The sequence below is a fragment of the Furipterus horrens genome, unplaced genomic scaffold (genome assembly GCF_987537825.1).
Source record: "Furipterus horrens unplaced genomic scaffold, mFurHor1.1.pri manual_scaffold_7, whole genome shotgun sequence".
In the NCBI taxonomy this organism is placed as follows: domain Eukaryota; kingdom Metazoa; phylum Chordata; class Mammalia; order Chiroptera; family Furipteridae; genus Furipterus; species Furipterus horrens.
Window position 1 is genome coordinate 102,133,326 of NW_028327177.1, and position 15,071 is coordinate 102,148,396.

The following is a 15,071-nucleotide window of genomic DNA, read 5'->3' on the forward strand; positions in this document are numbered from 1 at the left end:
TTTGATTACAAGAAACAGAAACCCACTCAATTTGCATGAAGGGCATCGAGTGTAATGTAAGGTCTCCCAAAGAGGAAGAGGCACTGGGACAGGTGCACAGTATTGGGGCCTGGAATTAGCGAGAGGCCTCCATAGAGCATCAGGGTGGTTATGGTGGGAATAACGGATTCCCTGACACTGGCAGAAGACCTTGTTCTCTTCTGCAAAGGAGCCTATGCATGAAGATACACCAGAGAGTTTGTCAGAAAGCAAAGGCCCTGGAGTTCTCTTTGTGGCAGGCAGCAAGCAAGCAACCTTAATCACGAGATCCTGCTGCCAATCCCAGTGCAGTCAGCATGCTCAATGACAGGGAGTTCAGTGAACGTCTAAAGAGCATGACTTTGGAGTCAGGTAGACTGTGTTCAAATTCTGGCCCCTTCACTTCCTAGCCTAACCTTGGATGAGCCACTTAACTTCTCAGACCTCAGTTTCCTCATCTGCAGAATGGAGTTTAAGAAGGGTACTTACCTTCAATAGCTGCCTGAGAATTTGATGAGAAAATGCATGTAAAGGGTTTAATCTAATACATGGGACAGAAATAAGTAATCAATAAATACTTCACACACACACACACACACACACACACACACACACACACACAGATACACACAGAAATATAGGTAAGAAAAAAGTTCTAGGGGCTGTATCACATGTGTATAGACAATGATTGCTAAAATGTTTCATTTGCCTTCACACCAGAAATCAGTATTGTGTGGCCTCTGATATTTTGTCTTAAACTTTGGAAGGCCGCTGCAGACAGCTCCTCCCACTCGCCTTTGCTTTGATGCTTCCAGCTCCTGCTTGCCAGAGGCCACACCACTGTTAGCTTCTTCAATGAGCTCTAGAGTTGAAGAAGTCTTCCTTTCAACCTTGGTCTTCCCCATGTGGGATCTGAGCTAAAGGACATTTCAGAGACAGGTCCTGGGAAAAGCACACAGTGTGGACTGGAGGGTAGGAGCACCCTTTTGGGACCTCCCCACCCCGCTGTTGGGCCACCTCACGCTTTCAAAAAGCCACTGGAGCGCATGTTTGAGAAAAGTTAAGCTGTTTTATTTCACAGGATAGCTCCACATCAAACCAGCAGGCACCATCAGAATATGCGACAGAGGATCCAATCAGACACTCTATAGGACGGGCATTTGGTTGTAAGGTAGAGAAACGATATCCGTAAGAGGGCAGCACTTCTCATCACGTGGGGACAGGCAACCAGCAATTTTCAAGGGTGGTTTCATTTTTGTTTTTGTTTTTGTTTTCCTGACATAGTTTGGGAAGGAAGGAAACCAAAGGAAACAAAATAGACCAGCCACTCTGAAGCACTCAGAACCAAACCTATTGCCAAACCGTGTAAACAGTCACACTGCCGGGAACTAGAGCTTGAGCAGAAACTCTAGCAGAATCTTCCCGTGAAGGAAGGCAAAGTGCGCTCTGGTTGGTCTGGTTCAAGAAACAGCTTTGTTATTTGCTTGGGACAGTTCACACAGAAAGGAGGTGTCAGCAAGGGGCAGTGTTGGCCACTTGGCCAGTCCCAGAGGATGGGACAGCGGGACACTGGCAGATCAACCTCAGAGAGGCCAGGAGCACTAGGACCTGACAGCGAGTCCCTTCTCTCAGCTCCCCTGGGCAGCTTTGGGTGTGTGGGGAATTCTCTACATGGCTGCTCAGGAGAGAGGAGACCCCAGAGAACCGGGGAAGTTGACATGAAACGTCAGCATTAGCTCTGCATAGCAGAAAATCAGCTAAGCAACACCTCGGCTCACCTCTTCCTGCCTTTTCCTCCCTGCCATCCTCAAGTCAAACAGGGCCCCCCACCATGGTTGTGAGCCAGCCATTCTTCTTTCTGGGTTTCTCAGGAGAATGAGGCATTTGCTCTAGTGTGGAACCATCTGGATGTGTGAAAAGTTAGGAATAGAAAGATTGAGAGGAAGAACCATTGCATTAGTCTTTGTGGTTTTCCATCAGCCGTGTATGAGCACTGAGTGCCAAGTAACGACCAGGTCCCAGGAAGCCCTCTGCATTCGTGCCTCCTGAATGAGAAAGAAAGAGAAGCAACAAGGCACTCCAAGGGCCTCTAACAGAGAAGCCAGCCCCATGTCAAGGCCCTTCCCCACAATGGCCCCGTCTGTACCACAAACCCGTCCTGAAGGGTTTATAAGGCAGATCTCTGAACTGCTGGTTCCAGCTGGTGGCCAGAGGATGACTCCATTTCCCTGTGTCTCTTCCCACTTGGATGGCTTCATGTAATAGAAACCGTGTATCCTTTGGGAATCCACTTCTCTCTTGCCCAGTGGCCCGGTGACTTCAGAAGACAGACTCCCAAGTCTAATTAATGCCCAAGCTTATGAGACCCTCCCATTGTGCACTCTGTCCGGGTTCAAAGGCGCTTCAAGGTGAGAAATCATTAGCACTGAAAACAAGGAAAGGCAAGAATTTTTCATAGAATCCCACAGCTCAGAGCAGCTCTTTAAGAGGAAAGGGGAATAAAAGGAGAGAAGGAGAGTGAAGTAGGAAGCACGGCTTGTTCTCAATTTTATCCGAGGACGGTCTTTAGTGGTGACTGGGCCCCCAGGCCCAGGAAACTAGACCAGGAAGGAATTGTCTTTGGTCAGTTCTAAATAAACATCTTGCTGGTTCATTCCTAAAATAGACTGAACATTAGTTACACATAAAGGCAAAAGGCTTGACTTCAGGGTAAAGTTGAAGGTTAAGAAATCTTTCTGTGAAGCCAAAAAAAATAAAAATGAAAAGGAAGGAAAGAAAGAAAGAAAAAGAAAGCCCGTTATTGACAAACTGATCAGTACAGCTTCCAGTAATGGTGATGAACAAGTAGGTAAACACCACTTTCCCTTGTACAATTGGTTATATTGAGGACTACTAACTAGGTTACTACATTTCCCCCACACTCACTGTACAGTTAGGGTTCTGGTATTTGTTTTTTACATCGAACTATCTACTAGGTGCAAAAATTTGGTGAGTGGCATTGGCTATAATTTAATTGTCACCTTTTAAAATATTACAATTTCACATTTTAACAGTTACTTTCCAGCATTTAAGCAAATACAGCAATATATAATGGACTAACACAGGCAGGAGTCAGGAAGAAAGCCAATGCTCAGTGACCATGGGTGGGCCTAGGTGCCTGTGGAGGGGACCAAGACATGCAGAGTGCCAGATGAGGAAGTGGAGGGTGAGGGGAGGTCAGGAAAGTATTTTTCCATTTGATTCTGCACCAAGACTCAGATTTGCGGCTGGATGAGTGAGGTGTGAGCTTCTCTAAATGTGAACTCATCAGCCTTTTCCCAATGGAAAAACAGGTACTTCAGGAAAACAGCTACAGATCTGCCTTCAGGTAATTCCATAAAAGGCAGGTCTATTTTCAGGAAAGAAAAATGAAGTTAGTCAATTCAGAGGAAAAGCCACATGGTCTGACTGGTGTTATGTATATCAGGCAACAAGTCGGTCACCTCAAATTTTCTCTTTTCATCTGATAGTCATGGCAGAGAATGTGACGTTTTGCCCAGGAGGCTACTACATTTAAGGTCTGGGAGTATCTGGCGGGTAGCAATGGGATGTCTTATATTCTGTCTGGACAGCATAGCATCCTTGCAAATAAATGACTTTACGAGCCTGACACAGCCCCCACTCTCAGACATTTATTAAATCTTAAGCAAGTCACAGCTCATCCCCAGGCCTTGCTTTCTTTCCTAACCTGTAAAACGGGGGTGTCTTCATACTGCTCACAAAGGCAGAGGGGCTCTCAGCTGCTTTTGAGGTGCTTTCATTTCCAGGATCTAAAAGAGAATGGTTGGTTCCAGGCAAGATGAGGAAGGTCAAGGTTATCATTGGCCTCTCCCTGACATTCTCTTTTTTGCACCCTTTCTTGATTCTTCCTTCCACTGAGTGCTGTCAATGTCAGTCCTCAGGTGAGGCAGGATGGCTTCCACTCCCACACACCTGTGTGTTAGTGACTCAACAGGTCCCTCCCTCCAAGGTGCATTCACCTTTTTATGGAGGACCACAGGACAAGGTGAAATTCAGCCAATGGGGTGCAATGGTAATAATGGAATTTCAAGCATAGGGCCATGCTTTGGGCATCCTATGAAGCTGCTAGGAAAATTCTATTGACTACTTCTCAAATGCCATTGGGAGGTTTCAAAAAGAAGGTCCTGAATGGTTTTTAAGCTAAAAAGGCTTACCTTACTAATGACAATTAAAAAAAAAAAATCATGTTGGCACAATGCTTTCTAGTTTAAACGCTTACTCACTTACATTTTATCTTTATTATCTTCACTTTATGGAGCAGGAAACTGAGACTCAATGAGATGTAGAGACATGCCCAGAGTCCCACAGATCCCAAGTGGTGGGGGCTGGGAATCAAACACAGGACTTTTGACTCTAAACCACAGCCATGGACACATTCAAAGGCCTTAAGAAAGAGAGAGATGAAGCTTGAGAACAATAGGGAGGACACTCTTGGCTTGGCACGAGGGCAGTGAATAAAAGTGGTCCCATTAGAATCTGATTCACCTGTGTTCCATTACCCAGGAACAGCCAACTCTGGAAAACCAAGAGATCCAAAAAGGAAGGAAAATAGAATCGAACGAGGCTGATCCAGAGGCCTTTTCCCAGCCAAGAGTTGAAAGCCTTGCTGATAACACTTGACAATCACACACCACAATTCTTTCATCATATTTCCAATTATGTTAAATGCTCTGGAGGAGGTGGGTGAAAAGGAAGGGAAAGGAGAGAGAGGGGAGCTATTTTACTTGCATCAACTCAACCAAAGCATTCTCTAGGACAGAAAGTGCCAAGGATCTCCACTCCTTGGCCCCTGGTCTGAGCTGGGCACTTATGGTTCATGCACTTCGAGCAAGAGGGCACTAGCCAAAGTGCATCATGGCCTGATTTTAAATTAAAATGATGTGACTCAAAGCCTCTTTGCCTGTTTAGTTCCAAATCTGACACAGTATAATTAGTAGAAACAGGAAAAGAAAAAACTAAATATTTTGAAAATTGTATAAGTTAAACCTCTATAGTTACCAGAATTATTCCTACAGCATTTCTAGGTTTTGAAGTGTTCCATACCACTGTGGTTTTCTTTTTCTTTTTCTTTTTTTCCCTTTTCCCAACCACACATCATAACTGTGCTACGATGGGACTTAGATTCTCACTGTCCCCTCTTCTACATACAAAGACCAGGATGTTGTGGTCAGGGGTCTTCTAGCCAATGTCCTCCTGGGCCTTCGGGGATACAGTTGGCCCTTGGCCTTCAGGTGGAAAGGCAGGGTCTCTGGGCTGGACAGGGGGGTTCTGTGAAGGGTACCCCAACTCTAGGAGCAGCCTGTTTGGGGTACTGCCTGCCTCACCCTTCATTTAGGGGCAGACTGTTTTGGAAGGCCACGACTTCTGGAGACAGTGGGAGATTGTTTTTGTTTTTCTGCAGGTTAGTGGTATATTGCTTCATTCGCAGTTACTGTGGGCCTCTAAATTCTCCCAGAAAAGTCCCTGCAAATCCCACCAAATAACAGCGGGAGATGTTTGGTGGCATGGGTCTGAGGTAAATCTAAGTTTCATAAAAAGAAAAGGAAGATCCTATATACATTTAGTATGTGTGTCCAAATCTACTATATGTATATAGATGCATAAATATATATATACACACACACACCTACAGACACATACATACATATATGTATGTGTATATATGTACACACATATATATACACACACATATTTATGCATGTAAAGAGAATGTTGAGAGAATAATTTTCCAGTGACGATATGCAGGCGAAGCCATTTAACATTTTGCCACAATCTTAGGAAACGCTCTAGTTGGGCTGCTCCTGCTCCTGCTCTCCTCTGGGCCTCGGTTTACACCTGCAAGGCCTCAATGCCAGCTGCAAGAGCTGGCACCAGGGCCTCAGCTCTGCATAGATGTTCTTTCAGGCTGACCTTCTGGTCTTTGCCAGACAAGGCCTGGAGCACTGGGAAGGACGTGGAAGTCACAGAAGCCACCCTTGGCCATGGTGTGCCACAGTGGGCCAGGGCAGTGCCACCCCATCCTGTTGGTCACATGGTGCCTGACTTGTCCGATGAGCTGTTGGGGAACATCTTCTCAGTGGGTGTCACGGCCGGGCTGCCCACACCTGAGCTGCTGCTGCTGCTGGAGCGATGTTGGACCACAGGCCGCACAGGCCGCATGGGGGGTGGGCGCAGCTGGGCGCCAGCCAGACGGGCAGACAGGGCTGGCTTGAAGGTGGTCATCATCTCCGTGGAGGAGCTGCTGCTGCGGCGCATGGCGGCGTCAGGGTCACGGATGACGATGGTGTGCAGGGGGCTGGCAGGCTCTGAGCTGATGGGGCCTGGCGGGTTCTTCAGGGGCTCCAGGGTGTCCAGCACCACATCTGGCGCCTGCTTGACCGTGTTCTGCCTCTCGAGTTCCCGCAACTCATGCAGAGCCGTGCTCATGGTCTTCTCGATGTCCTGGGGACAGAGAGAGCGCTGGTCAGCAAAGTCTGGAGGCCTGGAGCCCAGTCCTTCCTTGGCAGTTTGTGGGCCTCTGAGGGATGTTTCCCCAGGGGCCCAGTGGCTGGATGGAGATTAAATCCCCAGGGTGTCACCAATTGGGGAACCACGTGGTTGTGGCCTGCACACTGCCTGAATAGGAAGCTGACTTAAGGAGGTTTAGAAAGGCAAGCTCTGGAGTCAGATAGACATGGGTTCAAACTCTGGTTCTGCTACTCCCTTGCTACATGACTCGGGAAAATTACCTCACCTCTGAGCCTTGGATTACAGGTCATTATCATACAGAGACCAGGGGCTTGACAAGTGTATTAAATGATATAGCCCCTCTGAAGAGCTTGGCATGACACCTGGCACACAATCAGTGCTCACAAATCGTGACAATGGCAATGGCAGTAAGTGCTAACATGGAGCACCAACCCAAGCCCTTTCCATGAATAATTCATTCGATCCTCAGACTTATAAGATAGGAGCTGCCATTAAGCTCATTGCACACACGAGGAAATGGAAACTCAGACTGGTTCAGTAACTTTCCAAAGTTAGTGGCACAGTCCAAGTCTCAACCCAGACAATTTGTCTCCAAAGTCCATGCTGCTAACTATTATTAGTTTTAAAAATTCTTGCCCACAGGAAAATTCCTTGGAAGTTATATTATCAGAATGTTCACCCCCAAATGATGGGGCTCTTACTTTGTTCTCTGTGTTAGAATCAGAAAATTTTGTTTTTTAAAAAATGGAAGTCTTAAAAAAAATCCTTATCTGCCTACTTAATTCCTGGGGAAGTTTTAATATTTGAGCTAATCAGAAAGAGAGTGCTTTACATAACACACAGAGAGAGTGTGGCACTGGGACCTCCAGGTAACCAGAGGGGCTGCTTTGTCAGACTGAGCTCATCTTTCCATCCCTTCAAGGCCTCCGTTCCCCCTCCATCCAGGAGGGGGCGCTTGAGTTGGAAATCAGCATTTAACCTAGGAGCCCTGGGTTAGGGTACAAGACCGGGACTTTCAAGCGAAGACTCCTCTGCCACTTGCAAATCTCAGTCGCTCAGCACCGTATCTTGTTCATCTGTTGAAAGCCCACAAGTTTACTGTGAAGGTGGAATGAGATAATGGGTGTGATGAAGCTTTGTAACTGCCGGTGGTTTTTAAAGTCCCTTGAGCCAGGGGTTCACATAGGGTTTTACAAGGACACCTCCACATCAGGCATGCAAGAGGGGCTGCTTAGGCTGAGCTGGACCAGAGTCCCTGGGGCTTGGCCATTGAGGGGACAATTCGGGATACTGCTTAAAGCCACTGTTGGAAGGTCTGTGCACAGCCTCAGTGACAATGATGACTATTAACACTTGCTGCTCTTCTTCCCTAGGGCGAATCTGGAAAACCTACAAGCCTGGTCAGACTAATGGGGATGAAGGCTGGAGATGTCCTGACCACCCCTCTCCGTACCCACCTCCTCTTTTACCTCTTCTCCTCCTGTTAGGGGGCCTAATTCCTGTCTTGGGTCCCCATGACAGGCTCCAATTTAGCCACAGACAAGCTCCCAGTCCATTCTTTTTGCTCTGCTAAGAGACTACTGATAATATTAGCTAATATTAGCTTTTATGCTTCCCCATGACATTTCATCCTTTGCCCCATAAAACTGGCTCCTTTAAGAAGAGCCCTTTTAAGCCTTTACCCAAAAGGATTAACTGTGTGGATTTTCTGCATGATGGGAGAGATGGCAGTTTTCTTCCGATCTTTGCTATCTCCCAACCCTGCAGTGATAAAAGCCTGCTTTCAGCACCCCACTCTGCTTAAATTAACTCCTCTGTTTACATCACTACTCTTTATTTGCTCTGCTCCACTGTGAGCTGAAAGGTAAAACTTCAATAAATAAAAACCAGATATCACCCCTCTACCACCATCCCTCCCACCATTACCAGTCTGCCCTGACAGAGAGTGAGCCAGAAAGACAGAAAGCTCAGAGAAAAGTCAGCTGAGTAGTTTAGGCATGAGCCTGGCATTAGGCGTGAGCCTGGCATTAGTCTGAGAGGTGAAGCCGTAATCTCCAGAGTAGAGCTGAAGAGAGGTGCTGGGGGATGACAGACTGTGGGGCAAAGTGAGCACTTTTCACCTCCTCCCAAATGACATCTTCTCACTTTGGATGGTAGTGTGGCAAGTTCCCCAAACAGCCTCTTCACTGGGTTCAAATCTAAGTCCTAAAGGACATTTTGAGACTGGAGAATTTCAGGTAACTCCATGGACTACTTATATTTCCCCACCACAGCTCCTCTTTGTAGCCTGCAAAGTCAGCGCCAGTGCTGAACAGATTGGAGGCTGTCCAGCATCCCCTTTCGGCTACTTATATTATCTACCATGCTTTCCTATTTCACCTCTGTTCGTGAAAGGGACTCTTGAATAGTAGCTATCAAATTAGAGAGTGGTAGATATGTTTGCAAATGGAGGAAAACGTATGGAGGAAAACGCATACAGCATTCCCCAAGTGTTTTCTTTAGGCTGGTCTTGTAAATGCTCTGTGACCAAAGCTCAAAGAAGTCTGGGTAATGGAGTGTGCCCTATTCTCTTTCTCGGATATTCACAATGTTCATTAACATACTTAAAGGTTCTAAAAAGTCTTGTACACAAGCCCTTCAACTTTTTCGGACCAATATTCCTCAAACTTTGTTGACCACAAAACGCATTTTTTTCCCCCATGAACATTCTGTGAACTTGTCTGCTGTGGGAGATACTTTAGGAAACAGTGGCTTAGACTGCATTTGGTTATGTAAAGGGCTCTTGGCTAGGCCTCAGGGAGCCCACTCCCCACCATGGCCCTTGGCAGAGCTTCCAGGTAACAATGGATGCTAGGGTGATGCTCCCTAAGAGGATGGCCTTCAAGAATGGAAGGACCAGCAGGTCCTCCTACGCAGGACCACGCCAAGGTGCTGATCCTCAGGTATCCCTCGGAAGTGGGCATCAGGACATGGGGCCACACTGGACCCTAAGGGTGTGAACAGGAGTTCTGGTTGCTGGCGGTGTTGTTTCTGCCTCGGTTTTCCCCCTGGAAATTTCCCTGGCCTCCTCTGGAACACAGGCCCCGAGCCCACAACTTTCCCCTTCCCCTTGTACCGGGGATTCAAATGCCACTCTGTAAAGAACAGTTCTCACAGCCAAGAAGGTTCTGACTGTATCTCTTACCGTAAGAGAGAGAGAACACTGGGGAGCGGGCACATAATGGGAACCCAGCCCTAATTTCAGAGAGTAAAAATAGAACCTTTTGGAAATATGATAGAACTGTCAAAAACACATGACACTAGATGTGCAAATTATTAAACAATACAAATTGTTTCCTAAAAACTGTGTTAAACAAATTTGTTTGTTTGTTTTGGTAAGTATATATGTATATAAAAAAAAAATCACACAGCTTTCTCATCCAAATTTTTAAAAACTTAAAGAGCCTGGAACATTCTTCCCTTCCAGCTTCAGCCATTTGTTCCACCTCTCCTTTGTATCTCAGGTCATATCTGCCCCCGACCCCCAGAAGGTCTCTCGCCCGCTAGAAGCAATCCCCACATTCTAGTCTCTCAAAATACCATGTACCGCTCTTTCAAAGCACCTGGCCCAACTGCCATTTCACAGCTGCATTAATGGCTGATGTCTCTCTCTTCTCTAAGGTCCAGGAGAGCAGGGCCTGGGTCCATTTTAGGTCATTGTTGTACTCTCAATGCCTGTCACAGTGATCCTCACACAACAGATACTTAATGGTTATTTGTCAATGAATGAAATGAATAAATGAACAGATAGATGAATGAATGAATGAATAATTCAGTGATGCCATCTTGTGGAGACACCTGCCATTACTACATCCCATCACCCGCCCTCTCCCTTAGAGGAAGTCCCCACTGCGGCGCTGGAGACTTGGGGGGTCTTCAGCCTTTATAGGATCTCCAGCCAGCAGCTGCACCCATCCAGCTTCCACTCACATGGGGAGGCCAGCAGGCAGAGGAGAAACCAGCCCCCTATCTTAGACTTGAGCCTGACATAAAGGGCAAAATGGCTTCCCAGTCCGCAAGTCCCCACCCTGCTGCCCCTCTGGGGGTCTCCGTTGGCCCAGCCTGCATTCCCACTGGCCCTTACTTCTGCCAGGGCCTCGGCCTCCAGGGACTTGTGGTCCCCCAGGCTGCTGTGCCTGGTGGAGCCGCACGTTGACCTCATCGAGTGCCCTTCGGAGAGCGCCTTCTTGTCAGGGTAGTTGATGCTGCCGGCGCTCCCGAACGTCGCCATCCTCCGCTTCTCGGGGCTCTCGATCCTGCCCCGGGTGAGGGGGATTTTGTGGGGGCTGCTGGGGCAGGCGGCGGCCCGGGGCGGCGTGTCTATGCTGGGGCCCAGGCCCCGGGGCGGGCTGTGTGTGTCGCCCCCGCTTCGGCGCCTGGGGATGGCTGCTCCATCAGATCGTAACCGCACTCTGCAAAGGAGCCAGGGGGCGGGGGCATGGGGCAGAGTCAACCCTGGCAGTCGTGGGTCAGTCAACCCGCGGGCCAAGAACTACACACTAGCCTAGGGAGCGGTATAGTAAAGCCTCCTGCTGCCAGACTCGGCGATGCCACAGTGGAAGCACCGGCTGAGCACGGATCTCACCGGCAGGGGGCAGGCTTACTCTGCACGCAGGAAATCAGAGCTAAAGACAAAGACTCTTGGCAACCTGTTAAGTCAAAGCCGGGAGGATTTCAACGTGGGGACGCTTTGGTGAGGGTCAGCTGGGTTCGTGATACGTTCTTAAGCAGCTCAGACATTGCCATGATGCTGAAGGGCTTCTAATTGGTCTGAAGCATTGAGGCTTGACTGTACCAACAGTTACCGGCTCCCTGTAAGCACTGAAGGGCCCCCTGGGAACACAACACAGTCCAATATTGTTACCCACCCCAACCTCCCCAGAAAAGGGCTGCTTTCCAGATCTTGGAAAACTAGTCATTTAAGAGGAAAAAGCACATCACTGATCATGCCTTCCATGCATTTGGACACTTTTCACCCCTCAGGGAGGCTCTGGTGGACTGAAAAGGGGTCTCGAGTGTCTATCAGGAGGGTGAGTACTTATATTGTCTGTCACAGACTTTTATGTGGCTTCTTGGAGACCCATTTTATTAACCTGTTAAATGGGCATAATATCCCCTGCCCACCTTTGAGGGAGGTTCAGTGAGTGTGGGAGCACTTTGAAGATAAAAGGACCCACCCACTGGAGATTTGGCTGCGTCCTATGGAACTCACTGAAGATTCTAAGACACTGTTGAGGGGAAGGAAGGCTGCAGTATGGAGGGGATGGGGAGGAGGGACAGTGTTGGAATGGATTGTGACCAGGGACCAAGTTCAACGTGGTCAGCAGCGCTTTAGACCTTAATGCCACCAGCCAAGCTAAGCACTGCCTGTGGGTACCCCAACAGGACCAAAGCAGAGGTTTGATAGAAAGAGGTTTTGAGAGAGAGAAAACAAGAAGAAAGTAGGTGAGGGAGGAGAGAGGGAGAGGGAAATCAAGGCAAGAGAAGATACCTCCTCCCTAGGAGTCAAGGGACCACGCCTTTGTCATCTACCTACCCCAGCTTTCCACTTTCCCTCCCAGCTCTGTCATCTGTCACAGTGACCTGAACTATTTGCTTAACTGAATAGAATATGCTGACTTCTGAAATAAATTAATAAATGCATGTTCCCACTGTGACTGATATTTTGGCTCTATTTGCAAGTACCCATATGTGTGGGTTGATGCTATGACCTCTCCACCAAGAAAAGAGAGAGAATCTGATTAAGAAAGCAGTTGAGAAACTATCGGATTTTTCTTGTCTTTTCTTCTCTTTTCCTTATTTAATTATAAACAACCACATACTTCAGACTACAACTGTGTGCAGATTAAGGAGCACAGCCCTTGTCTTGGCAGAAAGGCCATGTGACACAGCCTGGCCCACATAGGGGGAGTGAAGAAATTGGCAAATGTGGTCCCACCAGATAAGTGGGTGGAGTCGAGTGTCAATGTTGCCCACACTTGAAGGGGTGTGAGTTTTCCGTTTGTGTAGCACACTTCAGGGAGTATATGAGCTTTAACTTTTTAAATATAACTACTTGGGTCTTCAACAGAAAGTAGAGGAGGTACAAGAATTAGAGATATGTTGGGAAAATACTTGCCAATTTGTATCTCTCTCTCTCCCCCACTTATTATTATTTGAAATAAAAAAGCACCTATTTGACAATATATGTCTTTCCTCCTCCTTCTCCACCCTCTTCCTGCTTAGCTGGGTTATTTTACACCTGGCATTCTTAGACAAGGTCCAGCCCACCTACCCAGGTGTGCCCAACATCACCTGTGGGAAACGAGCCACAATAGCCTACTTCTCTCCCTCTGCCCCCTTGTTTCTCCCTAATCAGATACCAATGAGCCAGGCACTAGCAGAAAGAAATGAATCCGTGCTTCCTACCGGCCCATCACCCCCCCAAAGCCGTAATCCGAGATGTGCTCCGTGGGGGACTGGAGGTCGTTTTTGGAGGAAGCCTTGTCATCCAGCAGCGGCCCACTGCTGGCTTCACTGTCCGCCTTTTGGCTCAGGCTGTCAGAGAAGGCATCATCCCTGGGGAGAAGGACAGAAGTGAATTGGGAGTGCTCCAAAGGACCCAGGTTGTGCAGGCCACTGCAAGACCTGTCGGAGGGGCTGGATCAACACACACCTTATGGTTAATTGGTGCCCACAGCTCGTATCGAGCCACTTCCCACTCCCCATCTCACCACCACGCATGCCCCCTGCCATGCTCCTGGGTCAGTTTCTCCAGCAGAACTTCCTCCTCTGTCCCATCACCCCGTGCCTACCTTCTCCTCTCCCCTCCTCACAGTTCTCCTTCTCTCCCAGGCTGCTAAGGGGGAGGACAAGCTAAATGCTGGAGGGTGTGTTAGAGAAATGGGAGGAGGACCCTGCAAGCTGGGCACTGAGTGACGAGTCTTCACGTGGCTCCATGAGAAGTGGTTTAGGGTTAAGCAAGGGAGGAAGAAGGTGCTGCCATCCCACCCCTCTTTACCCAAGGCTTGGGGCCACTGCAAGGTGACTTCAGTTAGTTGGAGTTCCCTGCCAGCCTCCTCCCACTTCCCTCTCCCTTCCAATGCCTTGTCCCTGTCCACAGAGGCTGGGGAACATCAGAGAACCAAGAGCCGTCCACAGTGGGGCATTCCTCGTGGGGTTTGCCTATTCCTGGAATTTCCTCTGACCATCCCCTTTGCCATCAAAACTTATGCCTTTGGCCCTGTGTGGTGTGGCTCAGTGGACTGAGTGCCAGCCTGCAAACTGAAGGGTCATCAGTTCGATTCCCAGTCAGATCACATGCCTGGGTTGTGGGCCTGGCCTCCAGTTGGGGGCACCCAAGAGGCAACCACACATTGATGTTTCTTGCCCTCTCTTTCTCCCTCCCCTTTCGCCTCTCTCTAAAAATAAATAAATAAAATATTTAAAAAAACAAACAAAAAAACATATGCCTTTGGCCCCCTTCCGTTGGTGGCTGCTTCCTTGATCAATCAGTTTCACCTGAGCCTAATTAGAGCTCAACGGCTTTCAGAGAATGGAAGGTGTAAGCTTTACGGGCTTTCTCGTAGGGTTAGTATTTGGAATACAGGGCTTTTTAAAATGCCTGATATTGTTTAAAAGAAAATACAGTAGTCCCTCTCTATGTTGCGGTTCACTTATCGCAGCCTCACTGTATTGTGGGATTTTAAAAAATATTATATTTAATTATTTATTGCGGAGTTTTTGCTATATCATGGGACTTTGCGGTACTGTATACATATGTTGTTAAAGTTACATAGGTTTAAGAGTGTAGAATAAATGTAAGGTTCCTACTTCGCGGGGGCATCTAGAATGTCATACCTGCGATAAGTGAGGGAATGTAGTACCTATAGATACAGAGAACAGATAGGTGGTTGCTAGAGATGGGAGGTGGGGGGTGGTGGGGAGAAACAGGTGAAGGGGGTTAAAAGGTACAAACCTCCAGTTATAAAATAAATAAATCTTCAGTTGTAAAATAAGTCCTGGGGATGTCATGTACAGCATGGTGACTATAGGTATAATAATACTGTACTGTATATTTTAAAGTTGTTAAGAGAGTAGATCTTAAAAGTTTTCATCACATATGAAAAATTGTAACTATGTGTGGTGATGGATGTTAACTGGACTCATTGTGGTGCTCATTTTGCAACATATAAAATTATCAAATCCTTATGTTATATACCTGAAATTAATGTTATATGTCAATTATACCCCAATAAAAAACAGGACTCTATTAACTTGAAATGAGGGGATGATTGTTCCCGCCCATCCCCCGAGAGTGCCACCTCAGGGGTGGAGAATGGCGGGCAGTTAAGGGGGTGGTAGGCTGCCCACTGACTATATGGTAGGCCAAGAAGGTGAAGGTATATGGCAAGATCCACTGGACGCTGAGAACTGTGGTGAGTGATGAATGCTCAGGGGGCTGTCAGGATGGGGGCCAAGGGCATCAAACACTATTTCTGAAGCAT

General features: G+C 47.6%; 1 protein-coding gene across 1 annotated transcript in view; it reads right to left on the reverse strand.

Annotated features, from left to right (window-relative positions):
- Positions 1 to 1,067: 1,067 nt before the first annotated feature.
- The window catches only part of SRGAP3 (SLIT-ROBO Rho GTPase activating protein 3), a 248,754-nt gene continuing 234,750 nt past the window's right edge, over positions 1,068 to 15,071 (reverse strand). The window contains exons 20-22 of the mRNA XM_090284101.1: positions 12,994 to 13,143; positions 10,670 to 10,997; positions 1,068 to 6,519 (exon numbers count right to left, since the gene is read on the reverse strand). Coding sequence (XP_090140227.1) covers positions 6,106 to 6,519; positions 10,670 to 10,997; positions 12,994 to 13,143 — 892 coding nt within the window. The 3' untranslated portion in view covers positions 1,068 to 6,105. The remainder of the gene's footprint in view (positions 6,520 to 10,669; positions 10,998 to 12,993; positions 13,144 to 15,071) is intronic.